Below are 16,033 nucleotides of genomic sequence, written 5' to 3' on the forward strand. Positions count from 1 at the left end.
ACGAAAACCACACTGCTCCTCCTGAATCCGAGATTCAACTTCCCGACGGATCCTCCTCTGCAGCACCCCCGAATAGACCTTACCTGGGAGGCTGAGGAGTGTGATCCCTCTAAAGTTGGAACACACCCTCCGGTCCCCCTTCTTAAAAAGAGGAACCACCACCCCGGTCTGCCAATCCAGAGGCACTGTCCCTGATGTCCACGCGATGTTGTAGAGACGTGTCAACCACGACAGCCCCACTACATCCAGAGCCTTTAGGAACTCCGGGCGAACCTCATCCACCCCCGAGGCCCTGCCACCGAGAAGCTTTCCACCCACTTCAGTGACTTCGACCCCAGAGATAGGGGGGCCCACCTCAGAGTCCCCAGACCCTGCTTCCTCAAAGGAAGGCGTGTTGGTGGAATTGAGGAGGTCTTCGAAGTATTCTCCCCACCGATTCACGACGTCCCAAGTCGAGGTCAACAGCACCCCATCTCCACTATACACAGTGTTAATGGCGCACTGCTTTCCCCTCCTGAGACGCCGGATGGTGGACCAGAATTGGAGAATTGGAGAAGCTATTACAGCAAATCTATCCATCCATCCCTTTTATACATACATGGCTTTTCCTGTTTAGGGTTGTGATGAGCTGGAGCCTATCCCAGCTGACTTCGACTGAAAGACAGATTACACACTGAACTGGTCACCAGTCATTCACACTCAAATTCACACCGTCACTGAGTGGGAACTGAAACGTCTGCACCAATGTGTCTCACTACATCATCAGTGACTCGACAGTAAATCCAATGAAAATATTTCTACTTTTTCTTTACTGTGACAAGTCAGGCAGAGTTTTCCAGGTGAAAGTCTCGTTGGAACCGGAAGTTGCATGCTGGTGATCTAAATTTGCTTTTGTTATAATTGCATGAATGATGAGAAATAATTTACACTAACAGTACAGCGTGCAGTAAAATAAGACATGATTGTGGCCAGAAAAGAAATTAGATACTGTGTGAAAGCAGCTTCTCATGGGGGCATTTATGAAGGGCCGATATAAATCCAGCTATTAAAATGTGTTGTTATTGTATCCCAGGGTTCACCAATTCCGGTCCTCAAGGTCCGCAGTCCTGCAGGTTTTAGATGTTTCCACCCACTAGCACACCTGATTCATATAATCAGCCCATAAGCATGCATAGTATCGTGTTGGTAGGCGGAAACATCTAAAACCTGCAGGACTGCGGACTTCGAGGACCGAAATTGGTTAACCCTGTTGTATCCCATTATTTGATGCAATAGCATATCTAGCTTTTTCCCCATTTATATAGAAGCATATGTTAGTATATTTAGTAAGATAAAATAAGTACACATAACCAGTGATGGTAAATTAAATTTTGCAATTGTTTTCATCATTTGATGAATATAATTGCAAGTGGAATTCTGCCACTGACTGCGTCATACTGATATACAGTTGAAGCCAGAAGTTTACATAAATTGTGCAAAAACACACATTTAATTTTTTGTCTCACTGTCTGAAGTCAATTTAGACTAAACCTTACCTTTTTCAGGTCAGTCAGGATCACCAAAATTATTTAATTTGGTTAAATGCCACAATAATGAGAGAAATAATTTCTTAGATAATTTTATATGATTTTCTGCAAGGTCAAAAGTTTACATACATTTCCTTAGTATTGATTACCATTTCCTTTGAACTGCATGAGTTGGGTCAAATGTTTTTGGTAACCTTCCACAAGCTTCTGACAGTACTCTGCAGGAAGCCTGGCCCATTCATCCTGACAGAACTGGTGTAACTGAGTCAGGTTTGTTGGTTGCCGTGCTCGCACACGCCTTTTCAGATCTGCCCACAGATTTTTGCTGAGATTCAGATCAGGGCTTTGTGATGGCCACTCCAAGACATTGACTTTGTTATCCTCAAGCCACTTTAAAAAAAAATTGGCAGTATGCTTAGGTTCATTGTCCATTTGGAAGACCCATTTGTGCCCAAGTCTTAGCTTCCTGGCTTATGTTGCCTTAATATTTCCTTGTAATGTTCTTTCTTCATGATACCATCTATTTTATGAAAAGGCCCAATTCTTGCTGCAGCAAAACAGTCCCACAACATGATGCTGCCACCTCCATACTTCACAGTTGGTATGGTGTTCTCATGTCTACAAGCTTTCCTCTTTTTCCTCCAGATGTTACGTTGGTCATAATGGCCAAACGGCTCCACTTTATTTAATCAGATCACAGGACATGTGTTAAGATTATTGTTTTGGTGTCTTTTAGCAAGGTGTAATGTGGCTTTTTTATGTTTCTTTAGGAGTAATGGCTTTATTCTCTGTAAGTGGCCTTTCAGCCTATGTCGGTGCAGGACTTGCTTTGCTGTGGATAATGACACTTTCTTTCTTAGCTTCATCCAGCATCTTCACAAGGTCTTTGGCTTTTCTTCTGGAGTTGATTTGCAGGTTAGCAGAGTGTTGGGAGTTGTGGCTTTAAATAATCCCCAGTTGTGTCATCTATTAACTCCCATGTTATCATTTAACCTATCAGGAGATTTCAAAGCCATGACCTCATCATTTGGGCTTCGCCTTGTTCTTTAAATACATAGTACTATTTGTGTATGTCAACTTTTGACCTCGAAGAAAATCATATAAAATTCACTAATAAATTATCTCTCTCATTATTCTGGCATTAAACAAAATGTAATAATTTTGGTGATCCTGACTGACCTGAAAAAGGCAAGGGTTAGTCTGATTTGATTTCAGACAGTGAGACAAAAAATGAAATGTGTGCTTCAACTGTATTTTTTGGTTACCATATTTAGCTACTGTTCATGACCACTGCCAGTGGTAAAAAGTAATAGTTACTTTACTGATTACTTGTTTTAAAAGTAAGTTCGATAGCAGGTTACTTTATTCGTTACGTTCAGGCGATGCCAACAATTCCGCTAACATAAAAATGACAACTGATTTTGCCTATTTTATTGGAAGTGCATTTTTAACAGTAATTTAAAAGGATAAGGTTTTATTTAAAAATAAAGAAAAATAAAGAAAGCCTTTTTTACTTGACATACAGTAAATAATTGCTTTTTATATAAAATAGTCTAGATTTCACTGAACATAAATTGCATTCTTGTTTTTATTTAAAAAAAAGTAGTATTTCTGACTCCACTAATAAATACATAATATATTTTCAAACACTGTGCAAACACATACACACATGTAAGATAACACTACACAAAGGCACTTTTTTTCTTTTCTTTTTTACAATCTGTGAAAAACGAGTTATCTTAATAGAGCTCCAATGCAACTTTCTTCAATTGTGTGTGTTTCAATCATGTACTATGAACTAATTAATTGTTAAACCAATGAATTTATTCTGAGAAAAAAACAATTCTGAACTAGTTTTAAAATTTGCAAACTTCACTATGAAATATAGTTCTCGTAGAAAATTAACTATAACAACTTTTATTTACATGACATATTTAACTGTTAATAAAGTAATTGTAAAACTCAACGTCTATATACAGTTGTACATTGTTTGGAAATATAACTACAAAAGTGAGGGACCTCCTGCATTTGGTAACTGGTGAGAGTTTATGCTACCACTCGCCCAAAGTCAGCTGAGATAGGCTCCCGTTACCCACGATGCCAATTAGGACAAGCAGAACAGAAAATGGATAGACAGATATAAATGCGATGTTAAGACGACATCATGAACAATGTGAAAAAATGTCCTTTGATTAGGGTTATGTGGCCAAGCGGCTTGCTCCTCTTATGAGCGAATGTAGATAACTGGTTAATATCACCTCCTGCTACCATGGGGATCACAGTTCAAGTCATTGACCACCAGCCGATTTGGACAAAAACAACAACAAGCAGCTTTGTCAAGAGTGGATAGAAGAAGATGGAGAGGATCCACAATGCCTGTGGTGTTCTTGAGCAAGACACTATTACTTTAACTGCTCTGGTGTTTGCCACTAAATATTGTGTGTGTTTTCTGTTTATTACTGTGATGGGTTAAATGCAAATATCATTTTCTTTTCATTACCAGTCATGTGTTCAAACAGCACAGATTGGACCATTAGAATTGCCCTTTTGAACTGCACACAGCACCTTTAATTACTTTACATAAAGTAAAAAAATAATAATTAAAATCAGGTTGAACTGATTTTATATAAATCCAAGATAAAATAATGGATGCGACAGATTACTGCAACTTTTTAAAGTCAATTTCATGTAAAAAAAAAAATTCAGTGTACATTTATTTGAACAGTAATAACTTTGTCAACCAAAAAGGAATGGTAAAAAAAAAATAACTCAAGGATCAATACTGTTACACTTAACATCAATATCATCATATATTCTTAGAGAACACGCTATAGAAACTTTTTAGTGATCTTTTGTGGATTTTTACAGTAACCATGGAGCAGACTATATCTCTCCAACTACTTGCTGCATTTTGGTTAGCATCAGGACTCTAAACTGTGACCCTCTGGTGCCAATCCTAGGTCCTTACAGATGAGCTAATGCTGCTCTTGCTTGTGGGAAACAATAGACACAGTCACAGATGCACATTTCAGCTACTGACTAATAAGACAGCACACTCACAAGTTAAAAGTATGATAAAAAAAAAAGTCTGGTCGGTGCTGGATTTCACTTTCCTTTGTTTTCTTTGGTCCTTCCTCTGGTCTCCTGACGGCGTTGTACGGTTTAGGTGAACGGTATGGGATTTTTTAAATAGGTTTTTGGTGAACTAACGAATGCACACACACTCGCACGCACACACGCACGCACATACACATACTCACCCACATACAAAATAATTTTAAAAAATAAAAATAAATAAAAAGAGCAATGATGATGACATTACCGAATGAACAACACTGAGCTCTTTAAAAAAAAAAGAAAAAAAGACAGCACACTCACGCAAAAGCTGCTGTTGACCACAGCTCTCACCCAGATGTTCATCTGGCCAATACCACACGCCACCCTGCCAAGCCCGGTTTCATTGGGCCACTGCACACGGCACAATGAGTCTGTTTAAACCACGTGGAAGGGGTATTATTTTAAACATCACACTGTCTCTGTTGTGTGGATTTTAACCTGCTGCTGGTGGGTTTGTAACTTATCCCATATGATAATGGGGGTTCACTGAAGAAGCAATTAAAAAGTACAATTTCCATAATATGTCCCCTTGATGTACAAGTAAAACATTAGGTCATGTTTCTGGTACTAAATCGATGTGGGTGGTGGAGGAAGAGGCAAAGGTTGATGAAGAGAAGATGTAGAAGACTTGGAAACGTTTATTACAAAAACACTTAATACATCAAGAGAAAAATATATAATACAGAGACCAAAAATGCAGAGGGAAAAGGAGAGCACATAGTACAGAGTCAGATGGAAGGAGAGCTGGTAGATACAGGAAAATCATGACCGAGCAAACACAGGCAAAATCAGGAGGGACAAACAAAGCAGTCATGAAGAAATTACACAAAATGAGAAAATATGAACTATAAATCTAATAAAATAAAATTATAAAAATATAAGCATGCACATTAAACGTCAGTCTGAAGACATTGAATTAATCGTTTGTCAGTCAAGAAAAATCAAATAACTAAGACAAACATAAGTACGGCGTGTATTGAACGCTTTCTGTAAAATATTACTCCAGAAAAATGCAACAAAGATGCAACATAAACGTTGGACTTTTATGATGCAAATGATAATGAAGGGTACCATCAATGGCTTGACTGACGGCAAAAATGAACACGTGACTTTCTCGTGACTGGGTGCGAGTACTCAGACAACTGTAACAGAATTACAAAGCAGCGCCGAGGCTATATAGAAGGCTTTGTGGAGAGAGCGCACTGAGCAGGAGAGGAGACAAGTCCCCCGAAGGTTGAGTGCAGCAAGAGTGTGAGGAAGACTCATGGCGCACTGAGGAAGACGCAGTTCCCTCACTCACATCGCGGCTCCAGCTTTCAACCTTCTTTTCTCATTTTACTCCCTGCCATTTAGTGTCATTACAATTTTATATTTCAGTCGTTTAGCAGAAAAGCATTGCTAAGCGATTTGGCATCATGAGCTTGCGTCTTTTGCCACTTTTGATGCTTTTCATCGCCGCAATCCAAGTTTTTTGCGAGGAGAACGACCTGCAAGAAATCGATGACTACTGGACAGACAACAACCACATTCAGGTATAGTCTATTTTCGCGTAAGGATAAATACTTTCCACATTCAGTAACTGCTTTGCTTAATTTGCACCGCACCAGCAATTGTACTAAGAACAATTAGCAAAACATAAAAAAATAAACAGTGGTGTGTGTGTGTGTATATATATATATATCAACAAATGGAGTACATTTCCAAAATGAATATTGAGCAACGGAAAATAGAATAAAATAATTTGAAGTTCATTTTTACGGCCCCCCAACACGCCCAAAAAAGAATGTAAGAAAATATAGCAGAATAAGGAATTGGGAAGCCTTTATCCTAATGAAATGTTATGGTATTGCAGCTTTGCTTGTCGACATTGATAAGAATTGCACGTCTTGTGTTTGACATTGTGAACTGGAGCCATGCCAAGTGAAGCCTTTCTGCTAATGAATTAGCCAACAATAAATTATTACAAGACATTTGAGCTGCCTCTCTCGTCTCAAACAATCACACTAATGCATACAGGGGAACCATAATTAGAATTTAAAAATATATATTATTCACAAGTTCATTAATGTACAGAAAAATATATTTTATCCATACCTACAATATTCTGCTTTACAGTTTGTTTGTTTTTTAAATAAGAATCAATTAGTTTGTCCTTCTGAACCTCTGCCTTCCACAGGACAACTGGCTGTCCAGTGACCCTTTAAGGGAAATACTTTTGAGGAGGACAAGAAAGCCACGGCCACATCAGTTTATTGGCCTGATGGGGAAGCGCTCAATGGGTAACAATTCATAACCAGACTGTTTTTAGTCCTGTTTGCAGCCTGACACTTATAACATTTCTTTCTTTTCTACCAAAGCAAAGACAGAGATTCCACACAAAAGTAAGTAATTGGCATAATAAGTACAAATAATAATAACAATAATAATAATAATAGTTGAAAAAAATCCATATTTGCAAATCAAGAAAATAAGCCTAAAATGTCCATGCGCATATACATATTGAAAATAAAAGTAAAAATATAAAGTAAAAATATTAACAGTGGGGTGGTAAATTTTTTCCTTCTAATTTACTTACTTATGCATCATGGAATATTTTTGGGGATGCATAAAAGTAATAAAATGTAGAATGCTTGACAATTAGCAGTCATTTTAGGTTTACATTTATATTCATGACAGTTAAGTAATGGTCACTTCACATGCTTGGATTGATTACATTTTTGTCTGTCGCGCTTTCTCTCTTTTGAACATGCTCGAATGCATTCATTCGTGTAGTCGTATGTGTGTGACAAAGAGGAACGAGATAAGTTGTGCTGAGAAAAAAAAACTAATGAGAAGTCGAGTGAGGATTTGTCCCTGTGTTTTTGTCAAAATTTGTCACTCCCACATTAATTAACAGTCTGCTGGGTTTTTTCTTTTCTTCAGAGCATTACTCATTACCAAGAGTGAATGTATCGAGACTTATTGCTCCAAAGACATGAGTTAAATTGTAATTTTCTTGCTTTGATTATAAAACTGGAATGTTGCACATCCATCCATTTTCCATAACGCTTATCCTCAACAAAACACTAATAAATGATTTGTATGTTTACAAATGATCACAGTAAATAAGATAGAGGAAAAGTTTCACTCTTTCATTGTATTTTAAGTTGGCAATGGCATAGCAATATTTGTAATGTACAGATATTTGTAATCTTCAGCCGCACATCATGTGTGTCAATTTGAAGTCAGTATTGTAGTATTTTATAAAGCAAGCAATATTTGGTCATTTGAGTGGCTCGCTATATAACCATGTAAAAAGATATTGGTATTACCGTAGTTAACGAAATAACTATAATAGTATATAATTATTCTGATAATTGTTAAGAATTTATAATAAGTTACTGAAGTTTTTAAAATGACAGTAACAATAAAGAGTAAAAAAGAATTTAATAGAAATTGTGCTATTATTCATTTTATTGGAGTTTACTAATGACTAAGTATTTAAATAACTCCTACAAAAAGGTTTAAATTCAGTTTAAAGCCCTTAGACTTCATTAGATCCTTGTTTACCTGTGTATTGTTCTTTCTTATTGCGTCTGATCATGTTTTCAACTTCTTTTTAAAGGGCATAAGGTCAACTCTTTTGTTGGGTTGATGGGGAAAAGAAACCAAGAAGAGCCAGGTAAGCCAGGTAAATCTTTGAGCACTAACAGCTGATACTGAGCCAGTACACACTACGTCCATGGTGCCTATTTTTAGACAATAGAAGAAACACACTGGGGTTCAGAAATGCAAACAAACAAGGTTAAACAAAAAATAATAAAATAAAAAAAAGTTACATTTACAGTATCTTCAGGGTGTACCCCACCTACTGCCCGAAGCCAGCTGGGATAGGCTCCAGTGCCCCCCGTGAGGACAAGCAGTCAAGAAAATGGATGGATGGACATTTACAGTATAGTGGTGGACTCAAACACAGGGAAGCAGACGGTGAGGCAAGCAAGGTACTTGGGTTATTTAAAAAAAACAACTAAAATAAAAGTCCAAAACAAGGATTTCAATTATCAAACACAACAAAATGAAAAAGACTTGACGATGTGATTTGAGACACCAAAGAACCAGAAACAAGACATGACACAGACAATAAACTGACATCGACTGAAAGAAAGCACGGAACTAAATACAAACACACTGATGAGACAAAGACAGACACCTGGACAAGACAAATGTGGCTTGAGGGAGCTAATTAGTTAACACAAAGGACCACAGGTGGACACAATAAAACTTAATGTGACAGACATCAACAAAAGGGACACAAGAAAATTGACAACTTAAATCTAATCACCAACTGCACAAAATAAGACAAAAAAATGAAAATGATGAGAAAAGCCCATATGCTGCCAACCTATATAAACAATTTGGACAATTCGTCTGAATTTTCATATTTTTAAAATGATGTCAAGACTGTCATGACTGTTTTTATTTTTACAGTATGACATTAGAAATTGGTTACTGGTTTCTAGAAGTAATTCAGTTAATTAATTCAAAAAATTCAAGTCATCCCCCAAGAGGGACTGGGGGGCATGAGGTGCATTAGCAGTGTCAATGAGCAATCTTGTAAAATTCACATTAGGTCTCACAATTATTTTTTTTAGCTGGCAATTAAAATTAACGACCAATTCATTGGTTACAATACTCACAAACCTTAGAGATAACCATTTTTTTTGCCAACTGATTAATGGAATAGTATGCCATGTAAAATGCTCAAAGATGTACCACTGTGGTTGGTGAAGCCTGGTACACACACTTAAGGGTTTTTCTTCTGCTGCAGACCCCCAATATGAAGATAAGCCCTTAACCATAAAAAAAAAAAAAAAAAAAAACTGTGTTTCTTAATTAGTTCGCGTCACGATTGACTATATTCCATTTCACTCGGGAGTTGTCGGCTTTCCCCATACACATAAACCTTTTTTGGTCATAAATTTTGAACAGACCCTGACCTGTTTCAAACCCTATTAGTGGGACAAATTAACTTTTATCACACCTCAAATCACAGGATAATGTTGTAGGACAACCTTATAAAACATGAAATAATCTGTCATTTGTCGTCCTTAGTTGGGAAGGGGTCAAATCAAGAACAAAACAGCCCGATTGTGTTTGTATGTAACAGATTTAACCCAATGAAAGGTTGCCCTAAGTCATGGTGTCCAAATCCACTCCTCGAGGGCCACTATCCTGCATGTTTTAGACTTTTCCCTCCAACACACCTGATTCAAATGATTAGGTTGTCAGCAAGTTCAGCAGAAGCCTGATAATGATCCTGATAATTTGAATCAGGTGTGTCGAAGAAGTGTTATCCTAGCAAATTTTGACAATGGAAAAGCAAAAGGTCAAATGAACTGTAATGTTGTTGTTTTTTTAATGTAGCTGTGCTATTAAAGTTAAACAAGTTGTGTGTTGAGACTCCCTGTTATTAAATGTCTCCTGCAGATTCCTCTGAATGGAGCACAATACAGACGTACGACAAGCGCCGCTAAAACTGTCAACTCCTTTCCTGTTTCTCATCTTGACATCTCTCATCTGTGAAAGGAAGCCCTGTGTGCTTGTTTTATTCTGCCGATGTTCAAAGCTGTTTGTCAAATAAAACAATTCTCTTTACATGTTTTGGTAGTGGCAATGATTTTCTTATTGTTTAGACTGCAGGTGTCAAACTCCATACCTGGGGGTCTGACTCGGCTGTCTGCATAATTTTACATTATGTGTCCCACAGAAGCTTGCAATAAGTTTACCTATTCATAAATAAACAGTAATCAAATGTATGGATAGTTATGTAATGAACGATGTGGTGATTATTAGGGTTCCCACAACGAAAGGTAAGAAATGTAATTGACAGTCATTCAAGCCGCACATAGTCCATAAACAAGTATAGCCAATATCTAACAAACACAATTTTAAACAACAGCTTGATATGGAGCAAAAACAATATCAATGCATTTACAATGAACCCCTGCTGTTCCTGGGGTTTAGGGACCAAGCCCTGACACGACAAGCGATAATCTGAGTAATTTATGCTTCCCCTAAAAATGTTTATAATTGTATCAGGCATGGGAAATTTAAAATAATGGAGGGGTCCACAATTTTCATTAGTGCTACTAGGGGGCCACATAAGACCATGCACTTCCTAACCAGATACGACAAAAAATGCCATTTTAAATATGGACAAAAATGTGCATATGTCTTTATTGAACCAAAGTGCATCACATTATCTTAATACATTTTTCAAAACATGTATGCTTGTATAAAATATCTAAACTTCAACAACAAAGGGTGTGAACAATAAAAAAAAAAAAAACTAGTGCTGTCAAAGTTAAAGCATTAACTAATTAATTAATCACAAAAAATTATTGCATTAATCATGTATTAACGCATATTAATCACACTATTAAATTTGACCGCAGATGATCCTTTGGCTGACAGCGGATGATTACATTAAAGCACGGGTGCAGATGGCACTGGGCGGGACGAGTCCCCTTCAGTTTATTTAACCCTAGCTCTCCACTTTTGAAGGGTTTTTGCTTGACGGCGTACACCTGCGAGCACACGTTTTGCTGCCTTCATCATACACAGTGCGGCTTTTACCCGTTGTGGTGGATATTCTCCCAGGCTATAGGGGGCAGTGAAGAGCGTCTACGGCATGAACAACACTTCACCCCATTAGAAGTAGAAAACAAATGTATTTATTTATTTTCAATAATCTAACAGCTTCGGCAATTTGGGGTGAATGGTCTACATAAATTTAACAAAATGAATGAAAACAAAGAATTGGGAAGTAAAAAACAGTTGTTTACGACAGCGTTTGCTCGTTCGCCATGTCTTTTTGCGCGGACCGTCCGCGTATCCCGGGGCAGCCCTCGGCTGCTGGTACCCCGCTTGGAGCTCCAACGGAGGCCGTCGGGAGTGGGGAAAAAGAGGTGTCCGCCTGACGGGATCTAGAACTTCCCGCCGCTTAATAATGCACAAGCCACCATCCCGAGCTATTTAGAGCGGGGCTGCGGGAATGTTTTGAGCTCCAGATTCAAAGGGAGGCATGCACCGGGAACAGAGCACCTATTCGGGCTTGCCGCAGCAAATCCCCGGACGAGCCCCAGCCTACTGGTAGCCGGCTCTCAAGGTGCGCGGTATCAGCAATGCGGACGCCACGTGGAGGGTCGAGATTGGTGAAATTAAGTGGATATGGAGCTGCTCCGATGAACAGGGTAAATTGTGATACAACTGACGCGTTGAAATCTCTCTCTCTCTCGATATCTCTATCTATCTATCTATTTATATATATATATATATATATATATATATATATATATATATATATATATATATATATATATATGTAAATGTATATTTCTATCTGTTTCCATTTTGCAGCAATTAGCATTAGTGTAATGATTTTCGGAATAACCGGATAGTGGATCCCACAAATGCAGAGATACAAAGGGTATGGATTGACAAATTTAGTTGTACACAACGGAATTCTACAACACAAAGCGCTGGATGAAGCCAGGAGAAAAACAGTTAACAAAAGTCGCTTGCAAATTATGCAAGGAAAATAAAGTCACAAAAATACACCCGGGGCTGTAGAATTGCACAACGCGAATAAGAAAATACAAAATACAAAACAAGCTATACAAAGCGGATAAACTAAAAGCAACGTAGGAAAAAACAACACATGGATACTAATCACTCAAGCGAAAAGCTAAGGAAACACAAAACTACGAAGCAAAAAAGGCTCAACGCGTGGTTAACAAGCACTCAGGCAATAAGTCAAGGAAACAACAACATAAAAGTACGTGTCAAAAGACTCGTGAGAAACTGGGAACAAGAAACGTAGCTAGAGATAGGAATTTGGAACACAAAGTCAGAATAAAGCTCTTGGGCGAGGACGTAGCAAGGTCAATACTCCGACGAGGAGTGTCGACAGTTCCAGTCCTTATAAAGTGTTGATTTGTGAATGAGAAATCGGTGCGGCGCAGGAGGACATGCCCCTCTACTCAATCAGAGACTGAAAAAAGCAAAACAACAACGCAGTGAAAGCACAACCTCTCAAAAATATATGTTACTTTCGTATATTGATAAAATGTATTTACCCATCTCGAAATGGGAGACAGACTTGTCTACAGCTCCGGAATCTGACTTTTGGATTCAAGTTTGTGAAAAAGTATTTAAAATGACAAAACACACAAATTTACAACTTATCCAATATAAAATTATTCATAGAACATACATTACTCAATATATGATGAAGAAAATGGGACTCTCAGACTCCGAGATTTGTCTCCAGTGTTTATAAAACACTACAGACACTTATTTTCATGCTTTATGGTTATGCACTCCGGTTATGTATTTCTGGACTAAAGTCTTAGAAAAACTTTCTGCTATCTTGGACTGTAGGATACCTTTATCTCCAAACTTGTGTTTGCTAGGTGACCTAACAACAACTGACTTACCACGTTAACAATTTCAATCTACACTTGTAGCCCTTACTATCGCTAAAAAAACAATTCTTGTTAACTGGAAAAATAAACAAACTCTGAATATTGACCAATGGTCTAACCTCCTCATAAATCGCATTTTAATGGAAAATATATCTGCCTCGAATAAAAACCAAATATCAAAATTTATAGAAACATGGTCTATGTATATAGAATCTTTTAATCTAAATCTGGTTACTTAATTCTGCCCGTTAGCGAGAGCCACCACATCGCGATAACTTATATTGCTGTTTCTGTATTTGGCAATTTGTAACTAATGGTTGTGTTTTTATAGTCAGGAACCCAGTTGCTACCAGCAGGATCGAGCAGACTACATAAAATGACACCTTACAGTCACCAACTCAAGATTCACTTCCAATTGCCACTAAGGGTTAATATTCGGAATCACTGCATGCCAGTGGGTTAACTTTATAGGTGCTGTCCCCCCTGGCTGAGCGTGGGCAGCTCTGCCCCTCTGTTGGCTGCTGGGTGGTGGCTGCGTCTTGGCCGTTCCCTGGGTCTGTTGGGGGGTGCTACGTTGCGGTGCTCTCTCTGGTGTCCGGTGCGGCGCTGCCCCGGCGCGGTCTGTTGCTCTGTGCCCGGTGACACGGTTCGGGGCGGGTGTGCCTCCGGGGTGCCCCGTGGTTCCCTCTCTCCTCCGCCTTCCTCCCCCTTGCAGCCTCTCCCTCCTCGCCTCTCCCCGCCCATCCTCCGCCTCCTTGTCCCTTCTCTCTCGTCACCCTTCCCTCTCCTCCCCCCTCTCTCTGCTGCACTGCCGCCGCCCCTTGCCCTTCTTGTCGTCTCCTCCCCCCCGTCCCGTCTCGTCCCCCTCCTCTATCCGCCTTCCTCCCCGTCCCTTGGGCCGGGGGCTCCATCCATGGCCCGGGTCTCGGGTCTCCGGGGGCCGAGCGGACGGGTTGGGGTGTTGTGCCTGCCCCACTCCAGTGAGCCTCCTGGCACCTCGGGCGGGCCCCAGTATCTGGGGGGCGAGCCCTAACGCCCCGCCGGGCTGTTCCCATATGCCCGCCGGGGTCCCGGTGGGGGTTGAGTGGTGCTCCGCCCCACCCTGCGGCTGGAGGTGGGGTGGGCGCGGGTGCCCTCGCCGCTCCGCTGTCTGGCCCCTCTCCGGCACCGATGCCTGGGTACGGGGGGTCTCCGGGGTTTGGGGGGCTGGCGGGGCTGGGGAGGGGGCAGGTTGTACGGGTGGCTGGGTGAGGAGGTGCTGGGGTTGGGTGTCTGGGGGCAGCTGGGGCTGGGTTATGGTGGGTGGCAGGGGTGGAAGGGGAGCGGGGGCTGTGGGCTGGTGGGGTGCCTGGCGGGCCTGCCGTGCCCCGTTCTGCTGCGTTGGGCTTGGGGCGCAGGCCGTGTTGGGTTGTGGGGCGCTCCTGGCTCCTGGGTTTGCTCTCCGGCCGGTGGCCCCTGCGGGGCCCGGGAGTGTTGTGCTTGCTCTATCCTGGCCGGGGTCGACGGCTCCCTCTTTGTGGAGGTTTTCATGCATGCCAGATCCACCACACCAGCATCTACCGAAATTCAAACACAATCTGCTTCTTCCTCTGGTCGTTGAATTGGTGGAGGCTGATGTCTGTGGATCTCACTCTGCTTCATCTATACTTCCTTCCTTTCCTCAGTCTTTCCTTTGGTCTCTTGAGGTCTCCCTAATGTGTTGGATTTGAGATGTTTCTGGAGTTGGTGAAAGATTCTGGTTAACCCGGTGGGTAGTAGGTGATGTCTGGTCGGTGCTGGATTTCACTTTCCTTTCTTTTCTTTGATCCTTCCTTGGGTCTCCTGACAACCTCACAACTCTAGCTGGATTCTGAAATATTCGGTTTAGGTGAACGGTATGGGTTTTTTAATAGGTTTTAGGTGAATTAATGAGTACACACACACACCCGCATACGCACATACTCAGGCACATAAAAAAAAAAGAGAGCAATGATGATGACATGTCGAATCGGTAAGATTACTGAATGAACAATACTGAGCTCTTAAAAAAATTAATACATTAAAAAAAAGGATTGAGTTTCGCCTCCACCTCAAATGGCCCCAGGAAACGAGGCCTCAGCTTTCTGGATCCACTCGCCAGACGGAGGTCCCTGGTGGACAGCCAGACTTTGTCCCCCGGTTGGTAGACGAGAGCGGGTGTTCCACAGTCAGTGATAGAGCGGCCCTAGCCTCACGCCACACACGATGGGCCCTCTTCATGTGGTGCTGGACCGAGAGAACGTCCACTGGCCCTTAGTTCCCAGAAGCCAGACAGAAAGACCCAGGCGGAGCAGACACGGCAGGGCGCGCAATGAGTTCTGCTCCGGGATCGAGTCGTCTCTCTTGAAGACGAATGTCCAGGCGGATAGCAAGTGTAATGAGCTCCTCCAAACCGTTCGTGTCATCGCGAAGAGAAAGTTTATCCTTAACTTTAGAACGGAGTCCTCGGCAAAAAAGGCAACAGAGAGATGGCTCGTTAAAGCCACTTTCTGCTGCCACCTTACGGAAAGAAATAGAATAATCGGCCACGGTGCCGTTCCCTTGCAGACAGTCCACCAGTCGACTCTCTGCCTCCCGTCCTTTAACAGGGTGGTCGAAAATATGCCGTAACTCGGAAACAAACCCTGACAGGACGACCGGAGATTCGTCCGGGACTTGCTAATCGCCATCGCCCAAGTAGCTGCCCGGCCAGTCAGGAGACTCATAATAAAAGCAACCTTAGCATTATCGCTAGGGTATGTCTGAGGTTGTTTGTAAAGCTGTGGTGTAAAAATGGGCCACAATCACCGGGCCCACCGCCGTAGCGTGTAGGGAGTGAGAGGACCGGTTGCCTGAATGGAGCGGACAGGACTGGAGGTACGTGCACCGCGGACACACCCGGCTCGGAACCACTCCCTACCGGCATTC

At 41.1% G+C, this 16,033-nt stretch overlaps 1 protein-coding gene across 7 annotated transcripts; it reads left to right on the forward strand.

Annotated features, from left to right (window-relative positions):
- Positions 1-5,831: 5,831 nt before the first annotated feature.
- On the forward strand, positions 5,832-10,277 carry tac1 (tachykinin precursor 1). 7 transcript variants are annotated; one of them, XR_015091303.1, is made up of 6 exons: positions 5,832-6,175; positions 6,820-6,922; positions 7,001-7,024; positions 8,248-8,313; positions 8,470-8,609; positions 10,110-10,277. XR_015091303.1 is itself a non-coding variant. In XM_086062855.1 (5 exons), the coding sequence occupies exons 1-5, from the start codon at positions 6,059-6,061 to the stop codon at positions 10,154-10,156; spliced, it is 357 nt and encodes a 118-aa protein (XP_085918981.1). In that variant the 5' UTR covers positions 5,832-6,058; the 3' UTR covers positions 10,157-10,277. The 7 variants fall into 7 exon arrangements, 4 of the variants coding, with proteins under 4 accessions (XP_085918981.1, XP_085918982.1, XP_085918983.1 ...); XR_015091302.1 differs by having other exon boundaries at positions 8,470-8,623; positions 10,110-10,152; XR_015091304.1 differs by having other exon boundaries at positions 8,248-8,304; positions 8,470-8,623; positions 10,110-10,152.
- The last annotated feature ends 5,756 nt before the right edge of the window (positions 10,278-16,033 follow it).

Source organism: Leptonotus elevatus, chromosome 19, assembly GCF_054856555.1.
Source record: "Leptonotus elevatus isolate MCC_2025b chromosome 19, RoL_Lele_1.0, whole genome shotgun sequence".
NCBI classification, from domain to species: Eukaryota; Metazoa; Chordata; class Actinopteri; order Syngnathiformes; family Syngnathidae; genus Leptonotus; species Leptonotus elevatus.